This window comes from Epinephelus fuscoguttatus, linkage group LG19, assembly GCF_011397635.1.
Source record: "Epinephelus fuscoguttatus linkage group LG19, E.fuscoguttatus.final_Chr_v1".
Lineage (NCBI taxonomy): Eukaryota > Metazoa > Chordata > Actinopteri > Perciformes > Serranidae > Epinephelus > Epinephelus fuscoguttatus.
In genome coordinates this window covers 33,460,797-33,471,745 of record NC_064770.1, presented here as the reverse complement: position 1 = coordinate 33,471,745, position 10,949 = coordinate 33,460,797, and the positions used below count along the sequence as shown (strand labels likewise).

Here is a 10,949-nt window from a genome sequence, read left to right as displayed (position 1 = left end):
CAAAAACTTTCACACAGAAGAGCTTGACTCATTTTGTCAAAATAAAAAGTAAAAGATGGATAAATTATATCAAATGTTTGAGGCATATAAGACCTCACATTTAAATTTTGCCGTGTCATAATCAAAAGCGCGTGTTTTCTGCATGTGCATGTTTTTTTTTTGTTTGTTTGTTTTTGCATGGTACCTCAAAAATTTTATTAACCCGCAGTAGTTTAACAAGAAAACGATCATTGTGGTTAATTTTTAAAAAAAAAACTTTTTAAAAATTTAAAAAGGTCTTAAAATGATTAAATGTAAGTATCTCATACTTGTTGACAACCTGTACTCAAAGAATACAGAACTAGAGGGTGCCATCTTGAAACAAAAAAATACAAAATATTTATTTCTTTCCTTTCTTTTCTATTGAACAGATATTCAGTCTGTGCTAAAGCGGACAATAAATAAATAAATAAATAAATAAATAAATAAATAAATATTAAAGAAAAAGCACTGACAACATGAGGATGTCAATCATACTTGAGGGGGCGGGGCCTCCAAAACAGCCAGCCAATCAGATTAGCTTCTGCTCGCCACTCGTGCGCTCGCTGCGCTATGCTAACAACAACATAGCTTACTGCACCTTTTTCGTGTCAGTTGAGCTTAACTTAAGGTTAAACTTACACTCTAACGCATTATTTGGTATGATATTTCACTTTTCAACAAGCCTTGGAGAAAGCGTTTAAAAATAACGTCAACGTTAGCATTAGTTAGCTAACAATCCGGTGGTTTGTTTTCGAGCTAGGCCTGAGTCGGTACCGTTAGCGAACCTGTCCGTAAAAAGGCTTTACTGACCGAAAGGCAACATTAAGTAACTGCTTCACCTGTCAGAAAAAAGAGTGTCTTCAAAATGAGAGGTTCATACGGAGACAGAGATCGAGACCGTGGCCGTGACAGAGGGTAAGTAACTAGGTAATCAACACAGTCGAGTAAGCTAACAGTTAGCATGCGAGCTAGCGCAAATAGGTAGATGTCATTACATAAGGCTTTCGTTCCATGGCTGGGGTTAACAGTGATACTGACAATATTATACACCTTTAATGTGTCGTAAAGTTGGCTAACGTTACACAACATGTGTCTGTCCATGTTGCAGAAGCCCTCGTTTCGGGTCCAGCAGAGGCGGCCCCCCACCGGGTAGAAAGTTTGGAAACCCCGGGGATCGTTTACGAAAGAAGAGATGGGATCTGGATGAGCTTCCCAAGTTTGAGAAGAACTTTTATAATGAACACCTGGAAGTGCAGCGAATGAGCCAGGTATTCCCAAAATATCTCAGCCTGATCTTTGATGCACGTACATTATGTAAGACACGAGCAGAGTGACAGTAGATTAAGCCAGAGAGCTGTTCAGTTGGTTCTAAACACTTGTTGTTGTCTTGTGCTTTCAGTATGATGTTGAGGAGTATTGCAGGAAGAAAGAAATCACTGTTCGAGGTTCAGGCTGCCCAAAGCCTATCACCAACTTCCACCAGGCACAGTTTCCCCGTAAGCACATGCAGACATGGATTCCTACACATGCACAGCAGCTACATCTGTTGCTATAGAAACAAGTAGAATAACTCCTGATCTGCCTCTTCATCTAGAATATGTAATGGACGTCCTGATGCAGCAGAATTTCAAGGAGCCCACAGCCATCCAGGCTCAAGGTTTCCCTCTGGCCCTGAGTGGGAGAGACCTTGTGGGCATTGCTCAGACTGGCTCTGGGAAGACCTTATCGGTGAGACACACGTCTTCCTGTGACTGCACTTGCAAAGACTAATACACAACATAACACAGCAGCATAACCCACCAATCTCTTTTACAGTACCTCCTGCCTGCCATTGTGCATATCAATCATCAGCCCTACTTGGAGCGTGGAGATGGACCCATTGTACGTAAAGAGAAAAGAATCGCACACATTTTAGAGTTCACATGAATGATTTTTAAAGCCGTGATAGCATTATAAAAAATATCTAATACACTAAATAGTGGCTTGTTAAAGTGTTATATGTGTGCTCTGCAGTGCTTGGTTCTGGCCCCCACAAGAGAACTGGCGCAGCAGGTCCAGCAGGTGGCATACGACTACGGAAAATCCTCTCGCATCAAAAGCACTTGTGTGTATGGAGGTGCTCCCAAGGGACCTCAGATCAGAGACTTGGAGAGAGGTTAGTGTATTTACTGTTAGGATTTGTGTCCCATTTGATTTTTCTTTTCATTTTAATTGTCTGAGTCAGCTGAAACAGTTTATTTTCCATTGAAATCCACATTTAGTTAGTCTGTAACATATTGAGTTTGTCTCCTAGGTGTTGAGATCTGCATCGCTACTCCGGGCCGTCTGATTGATTTCCTTGAGGCTGGAAAGACCAACCTGCGACGCTGCACATACTTGGTTCTGGATGAAGCTGACCGCATGCTGGACATGGGTTTTGAGCCACAGATTCGCAAGATTGTGGACCAAATCAGGGTATCCTTTTTCTAGAATATTAGTGTTTGTGTTTTTACCAACAAAGACACAGCTTATGTATTGAAAGATGCAGCAGTCATTTTAGTATCTTTGTGTCATCGCTTGTTTTTGTGTATGTAATGTGTGCTCTTTGCTCTCAGCCCGACAGACAGACCCTGATGTGGAGCGCCACCTGGCCGAAAGAGGTTCGCCAGCTGGCCGAGGACTTTTTAAAAGACTATGTCCAAATCAATGTCGGAGCACTGGAACTCAGCGCCAACCACAACATCCTTCAGATAGTTGATGTCTGTATGGAGAGTGAAAAGGACCACAAGTAAGTGCTTTGGTTTATTCGGGGCCGTACACATGCTGCATTTTTGTGGCTCAAATTCATTGTTTCCGCCGCGGCGTGCAGATGTTCCTGAGCGCCCATTTGTCAGGGCACAACAGCTGTGCTTTGAGATAAACCAAGTTAAACTTTTGAAACGTAGCAACGCACACAGCATGTCATGTGACGAGGAACAACCAATCACAACTGATAGATATCCTTTCCTTCTTCCGTAAATATCAGTCGGTACCCAGAGCTTTACATCTGTCCCACGGACGCTACACGGTGCTTAGTGACACAAAAAAGGCAGAAGAGTAGCGCCCAGCACCCGAACCTCGTGTTTTCCAGGTGTCTAAAGGCACGGCATGTGTACGATCCCTTGCAGTTTGTTTGGGGTTTACTCTCTTTCCTGTTGAATGTATGTCTTTCCTGTCATTTTTAATTCTTAATTTAATGATCGTGGTGTCTGTTTTTAAGCACGATATATACATGCACAACTTCTAAATGTTATGATAATGTTTTTTTTCTTTCCTCAGGTTGATCCAACTGATGGAGGAAATCATGGCTGAGAAGGAGAACAAGACCATTATCTTTGTGGAGACCAAGAAACGATGTGACGATCTCACACGCAGAATGAGACGTGATGGGTGAGTGATGATGGGATTCTATACAGTTTGAACGTGGTCATCATGTGCTGCATCCGACCCAAAAGTTTGTGGCAACAGGAAGGAATGCGGTTCCTTTCAGGGATTAAGAACGGATCATTTAAAATAATATAATATCATAGTGATAATAACTGGTTAAATCTACATTTATGTGACAGCTTGCTTGTCTCTCTTCCAGGTGGCCAGCGATGTGCATTCATGGTGACAAGAGCCAACCAGAGAGAGACTGGGTGTTAACGGGTACAATGCACTGGCACTTGTACAAGTCTGTGTTCTGTCTTTCAAGATAATGTTCAGCTGCTGATCTTCTTTTCTTTGTCTGGTGTTGCAGAGTTCCGTAGCGGCAAAGCTCCCATCCTCATCGCTACTGACGTGGCCTCACGTGGTCTGGGTATGTCCTGTGTGCTCAAGTGCAGTGCAAATGATTTCCTCAGTATAACCACACACTGATAGGGTACACATACAAGATATTTGACCTCTTAATATTTATAATAATAATGATGGTCTCATTATATAATGATCAGAAGCCTCACTGCATGTTTATTTAGAGTAGATTTATGATCAGAAGTCAACTACAAACACATACATTTCTTCCAAAGAACATATGATGCTTCTCAGATAAACTGTGTATCTCAGAAGTTTATCATATTTGAAGGTTTCCTGTGAAGATTTAAGCCACTTTGTTCTATTGAATAACACAGAAAAACACTGAACATAGGAATGATGTTGAATAAAGTGTGAAGATGTAAGGGGTGAGGCTAGTGCAGCAGCCCCTTACAGGATGGCAATCAAACTTTAACCTAATTCTATGTTCATTTGTTTTCTTTTCATTTTGTTTTTCTTTGTTTTGTTTTGTTTTTTTGTTTCCAAGTCTCTCCTCCGGCAACTAGAAGCACACAGGCCCTCGGGAGCCTGCAGCCGGACCTAGGCATGACAAATCGAAAGCTGACTTGGGGAGAGAGACGGCCTGATTAATCAGTCCCAGACACAGCCATCTCCGCTGAAAACCTAGAACAGAGCCCACAAACAAAACTCTCCCCCCTTCCAGGACACTGGCTGCCTGGGCGACGAAGGGGGGGGTTGGCGAGCGAGCGCGGGGTGCTGCTGGGCTTCCAAATTTGATCCTAGGGTCGGGGGCGGCTGTCAGGTGAGAGGGCGAAGAGGGGGGTATGGAGGAGGGTGGGCTCCCTTCAGCCATGCCATCATCACAGTGACGCACCCCAACATTTGCTGATTAAATTAACTCAAGAGACTTTTTAACAAAGTTTTAAATATCCTTGTATTCACCCTGAGGGGATATGGATTAAGAAAACTTTTTGCACAGCCCTTGAGGAGATTTCCATTCCCAGTTACAAACTTTGGACAGCAAAATTTCCATCTAAATTGGTCCCACAGATATCTATCAGATATAGTCTGATAGATGATATTAAAGTTTTTGAAGCTGAGATACAGTGGTGCGTCACAAGAAGACAGAGACAACTGCCAGGAAGTGAGGGCGGAAAGCAGCCAAAGCCGAGGCATGGACGGCTATGCTGGAGGCTCCCCTCTGAACTGCCCCCTGATGCCAGCCCCTGACACCCCCCACCACTGGCTGTGCCGGCCGGCCTCTCCCTCTGCGGACGTCATGTCTGGTCCTGGCTGGCAGGAGTCCTGGCCTGGAGGAGCCACCTCTCTATAATCGATTTCCCTCCCTTTCGCTCCTCTTCCTCCCTTTCTCTCTGTCCTTTCTGTCTCTCAGCCTCTCACACATCATCTTTCCTTTTCCTGCTGTCGTTCTCTGTCATCTCTCTTTTGCTAATTTCCTAAATGTTTCCATCTTTCTCTCTTTCATCTCTTCTCTCTACCTCTTTGTACCACCTTTACCCTTTAACCCCCTCTCTCGGTCCTCTGTTATCTTCTTGTTGTTTTCTTTGAACCATTGCTGACCCCTGTCCTTTTTGTCCCCCTACCCCCTTTCCCCAAATCTACTGTGCGTCCTTCTTTCAGCCCCCCTTTTGTCTCTAACACTTAGGACATTTTTTCTTTGTACACATCATACCAGACCACCAGTCCAGTGTGTAAATAACTTACGAGCTCTTCATGACTCACTAAATTCCTCCATGAGGACTAGCACAAACTGTCAGGACTCCCTGGCAGAGCCCACTCTCAGGTCCCTCTTAGAGAAAACCACACACGGCTTCTCCTTAGTGTCTGTTTCTTGTTACTGAACTTGAAAAGGTGGGCTCGTTGATATCACTGCCATTGGAAGTGAACCTGGAAGGCATTTGGAACAATCAGCACCAATCAAAGACCAACAAAGCCCTTAAGAAAACCTCCCACAGCTCTACATCACAATAAGAAGTTATTTGTCACTGCCAGAATAAGTCGTTTATACAAGGGCTTTAAGGAGAACTCCGGTGTTTTTCAACCTGGGTACTTTTTTAGTGACTCAAAAGCAGTTTTAACTTTTCAAATCGGTCCAGTAGTGACAGAAAAAGGTTGCATCCAGGAGGAGCAAAACAGGCTGCAATGTAAACACTTCAGGCATGTTCGCCCCGTCAATTCACGTCCGCTATAAGTGTTCATTTTTGCCACAAACAGGCTCAGATTGTTGCCGTGAGTGTCTGACAGCGTTACAGAAAAGACCCCACAGAGAAATGAAATGTTTTTCTGTACTTTGTGCTTATTTTGGTGTCTCGCTGAAGCAGAATTCTCATTTAGCAGGAAGAAACAGTGAAAACGAAAGAACGGGGACATGGAACACAACAGCGTCGGCCTCGAATGGGACATAGAGCATATGCCTCAGCAGAGTCTCTGTTATATTGCGGTTAAACTTGTCCACTGCTCAGAGGGTAAAGAGTTCCTGGACCTCTTTGTTTTAGCAATTTGCACACGTTTTCGGTCGCTGTTCTTCTCCTTAGGGTGCTACTAACTCCTTTTTAAATCTCCTTGTGGTGGGTCGCACACGTAGTAAGTCGTCAAATCGTCTCACTTGTCCCATCCTGCCGGCTGTCCTTTTTATGCAGATGTTGATTTGGCTTAAATGCATTTAATTGTCCTTCTTGAGGCGGAATAACAGCATGACATTACCACCTTGAACAGGCTGTGTAAAGGGGGCTTTTCACAAAAACATGAGAAAATAATGTCCGAGTTGAAAATACCTCCGTTCTCCTTTAAGGTCCTTAAACGTTACATGAAAGAGTCCAGTAAAGACTTGTCCGCACATGTAGAAGCAGCATAAACTCGGCAGTAATAACACCAGATCAAAGAGGCTGGATGACCTGATGAGGCACATGTAAGACCAATAGCATAGGACTGCACCCCAGCACAGTCCAGCTGGAGCTGTGGCCCAGACAGTTTCCAGCCTTGGGAGTGTTGTGGAGGAGTGGCAAGGCGGGAGAAGGGACTGCTTTTGTCCTGTGCGCTCTCCTCCTACCCCTGCAGACCTCCCAGGACTGGTGATGGGTAGGGGGACAGAGAGGTAACTTTGTAAGCCATCACTAAATCTCTGATTCAGGGTAAGTACTGTACCTCGGCCCCCCCTTCCCTGTTTTCTCCTCTGCCAGCCTTCATCATTATGCTTCCAAAACAAGGCTTGTTTTTCCTCTAATCAGCAGTGTTTTTGGAGCCTTTGTCAATCGTAATGAGAAACAGACCTCTAATTTGTTTGGAGATTTGAAAGATTTTATTCTTAAACCATTAATCAGCAACCCCCCTTTAGCCCACTGAATCTGTCTCTTACACAAGGGTCACCAATTTCAGGGTCAGTTGCCTCTTAAAATTTGCTTTTCGCTTACTATTGACCAAATTCTTTGGCAAACCACTGCAATTTCTCTCATCACTTATGTCAGTTGATCTTATTTGCATGTATGCAAGTACTTTATTACTAAATAACTGAGCCCTGTTGTGTAATTGGCATGGTAAGTAAATACATTTTCTAATTCTGTATTGCACAAATAGTTGGTCATGACCAGGTAAGTGAGGATGGTGGGTGCCCTGCAGGTATTGTCTGTCTAAATGTTCCCAGTTCCTAAAGCACTAAAATTGAAATTCATCAATGGAGTAAATTAATTGATTTATTAACCAGTGTTATTTTTATTCTGACTTTTGTTTTTGTCTTTTCCACCCCTGTAACTGATCCTATCACACCACTTCTTCTCTACTACAAGATGTGGAGGATGTCAAGTTTGTCATCAATTATGACTATCCCAACTCATCGGAGGACTACATCCATCGCATCGGCCGCACGGCCCGCAGCACCAACAAAGGCACAGCTTACACCTTCTTCACTCCGGGGAACCTCCGCCAGGCCCGCGAGCTGATCCGGGTGCTGGAGGAGGCCCGACAGGCCATCAATCCCAAACTGCTGCAGCTGGTTGACACTGGACGTGGAGGAGGGGGAGGAGGTGAGGCACACTTCCTGCTGGTTTACTGAATAATGTAGCTGCTGAGCAAACCTGAAACTCTATTAGGAGCTGCACCTTGTCAAAATAAATCCAAACCTATATGACTGGACCATGTGGGAATTTAATTTGAAAGGACAGACACAGGAAGTGTCCACGCTCAGCAGTCAGACAGCAGTCAGGTTCATTTCCAGGGCTGGTACCTGTGGTTATTCCACAGGCTAGTTAATAACATGTCGGGCAGGAAATCCAAAGTGTGGGATCATTTTGAGAAGGTGAAGGACGAACCCAAGGTGATATGTAAACTCATCTTCATTGGTCGACTACAAACATGACGTATCATCTGAAACATGGAAGTAGCTACATGCCCATTAGCCCACAGCGTCATTAACAGGCGGCTCGCTCAGTGTGTGACGTGCACTTGGAGATAAAATATAGGCCTATATTAATGAAGGTTCATTAGTACGGTTTTGTATTTCTCTGTAATGTAGCACAGTGTTAACAATGTTACTGATACTATTCTTTCTCACACCTTCAACTCAAACCACCAAAATATATCATTTAATCATTACATTAATATCGTAAACATGCAGGCGACAAATGGCCCTAAATGAAGAGTATTTGTCGACTAGGAAAATTCTTAATTGGGGACAGCCTGACCAAAATCACACAATAACACAAACTAACTAACTAATGAAGGCAGCAGTCGACCAAATTCTTTCTTGTTAAGTGAGCTAAAATCTAAATGTAATGTATCTGGTGTACATTTGAACCAATATTGATTCTAATGGTGGCTAAAATATGTTTTGCTGCTGCCCTGCCCACAGCAGTGTATTGCTTTGCCTCTGTGGTGACAGTCCTGCATGCTTCCCCAAACGGGGGGCATGCTGACAGCTATCTACTGTAGGTATAACCTGAATATGGAAAAGCACCTCACACAACCCTTCAAAAGATCCGGACTATCTCTTGAATCTAATATAAAATACAGCTGATGATGTTTGAGAAACATTAGTGCCTCATCCCTTAAACCAATATTGACGGCCTCTGTTTGTCTTCCCTCTCTTATCTCATCCTTTTCTGCCTCCAGGTGGCCGTCCCCGTTTCCGTGGCAACTCCAATTCTAACAACCCCAACCTCATGTACCAGGACGAGTGTGACAGGCGGATGCGCTCTGTGGGTGGGGGTGGCAGCTCCAAGGACAGCCGCGGCAGCAGCAGCTATGGCCGCGACAGCCGAGACAGCCGCGGAGGAAGCAGCCGGGATGGGGACCGCTCCTCCTCCTCGTCCTCCTCATCTTACAGAGATCGCAGCAGCAGGGATGGAGGACGCAGCTACGGCTCCAGCTCCAACTCATACGACCAGTACCAGAATAACAACAGCAGCAGCAGCCAGTACAGCAGCTCCAGGGGCAGCTCTGGGTCGGGGGGTGGAGGAGTGGGGCAGGCCCCGCCTTCTTCATCGGGTCCTCAGCCTTTAATGGCTCAGCAGTTCAACCCACCCCAGCCCATGATGGGCCTGATGGGGCACTCGCCGTTCCAGTTTGCTCCTCCACCGCCACCGCCTTCAGCAGGCAGAAAGTGATGTGAGCAGTGCGTCAGTCACACACAACACAAACACTACACCCACTCCCACAGACGGTCTCAAAATCAGTGATGTATGAGTCTTGATTTTGATTTTGGCTTTAACCCTCGGCACTTGACCACTGTAACAACATTTCAGTTATGAGCTTTGTTCTTTTTAGAAATTCTTCATCTCTTAAACATCAGATGATCTAGCCTGGTTCAGTTAGTTTATTAAGTGGTTGTCGCCTTTTGACTTTTTCTTCAAAGTCACATTAATCATTAATTATTTAGTTTGACAGAAGCTTGTCTGTGTTGTTTGACTAAGTTTGATGTTCTTGAAAAAAGATCTTTTGTACAAACATGTTTTGTATCGTGAGCTGCTACATAGGATTTGTAGAGTAACTTTTTTTCTCCCCTTTAGGTTTATCACAGGTAGATGCTGAAGTAAGTTATCGTATATCGGCTTGTTTCTGTTTGAGGTTTATTATCTTTGTGTTTAAAGTCTGTGAACCACAACATCAGTTTGACTTGATCTGCAGCAAAACTAGGGTTAAAAACATTTTTCCATGATGAGATTTTCCTTCATTTTTTGATATTATTTAGGCTGTATAAGGGTAACTGTGCAGAGGCTTTGTGTGGCCATAGCAGCAGTTAAAGTCACATGCATATAAATAAGCTTTTCTTTCACATGTCCAAGTTTGTGTGGATTGAAATTTCCTGCGACCCGCCACAGATTACTTTACTCAGTTATTTACCAGTGTGGGCAAGACTGTGCAGCAGTGACAGTTGAAATTTTCCTAGAAAATAGTTCCTTTTTACAGTTTAATAAAGTTCTTCAGTGTATCACTGTGTGGTCTGTGAATTATTGATGCTAAAACCCTGCAGGCTGGCAGCAGCTTTAGGTATTGTGTGGTGGAGTTTTAGGCTGAATCCAAATGTCCGGACTTAATCGCACTTGCAAAGTGCTGTCCAAATCTATAAGGTGAAATTTATACTTCTGCACTGAATTGACACCGTACCCAACGCCGTAGCCTGACCTGCCTCCCCAGAAATGAAACTACATGTTGCAGTGACGCAGACCTCCTGTCTATATCTGTAAGCTGACACCATTTCCCTCAGTGGAAACAAAGCTTTTACTTACTTTAATTTCACAGATAAGAAACAGTAAATTGTGAAGACAATAAAGCCTCCACAAAAATAGCATTTTAAGCCTTGTGTGTGATTTATCCTGGCTTCATATGAGCAGAGGAAATCTCCGCTTGTCGCTAGGCTAATTTATACAATGTAAAATGCCATAGGCTTGTGTGTGCTTGTGTTTGAAATTGTCTCTATTAAGTCATGTTTTGTTTGTTTTGAATCAACTAAACTTTACAGCACTTAGCAGAAACCTCTGCCGCCAACTAGTGTTTTGGAGGTGTAACTGCAGATTGACACAGACAGCAATGCACAAGCATAAGCGCTCACGACGACATAGGGTCTGCGGCACAAGTCCAGAGAGTCTGCTTGGGGTGCAGACTTCACTGATTTAATAATCCACAGTACGTACACGAAGTCTGCA

At 43.9% G+C, this 10,949-nt stretch overlaps 1 protein-coding gene across 1 annotated transcript; it reads left to right on the top strand.

Moving 5' to 3' along the window:
• The first annotated feature begins 547 nt into the window (after window positions 1-547).
• On the top strand, window positions 548-10,234 carry LOC125879905 (probable ATP-dependent RNA helicase DDX17). Its single transcript, XM_049562063.1, has 13 exons — window positions 548-936; window positions 1,130-1,289; window positions 1,421-1,517; window positions 1,616-1,749; window positions 1,837-1,902; window positions 2,035-2,176; window positions 2,315-2,475; window positions 2,616-2,788; window positions 3,319-3,429; window positions 3,626-3,687; window positions 3,779-3,838; window positions 7,596-7,832; window positions 8,917-10,234. Exons 1-13 carry the CDS (start codon window positions 887-889, stop codon window positions 9,408-9,410), a joined length of 1,947 nt encoding a protein of 648 aa, XP_049418020.1. The 5' UTR covers window positions 548-886; the 3' UTR covers window positions 9,411-10,234.
• Window positions 10,235-10,949: the final 715 nt, after the last annotated feature.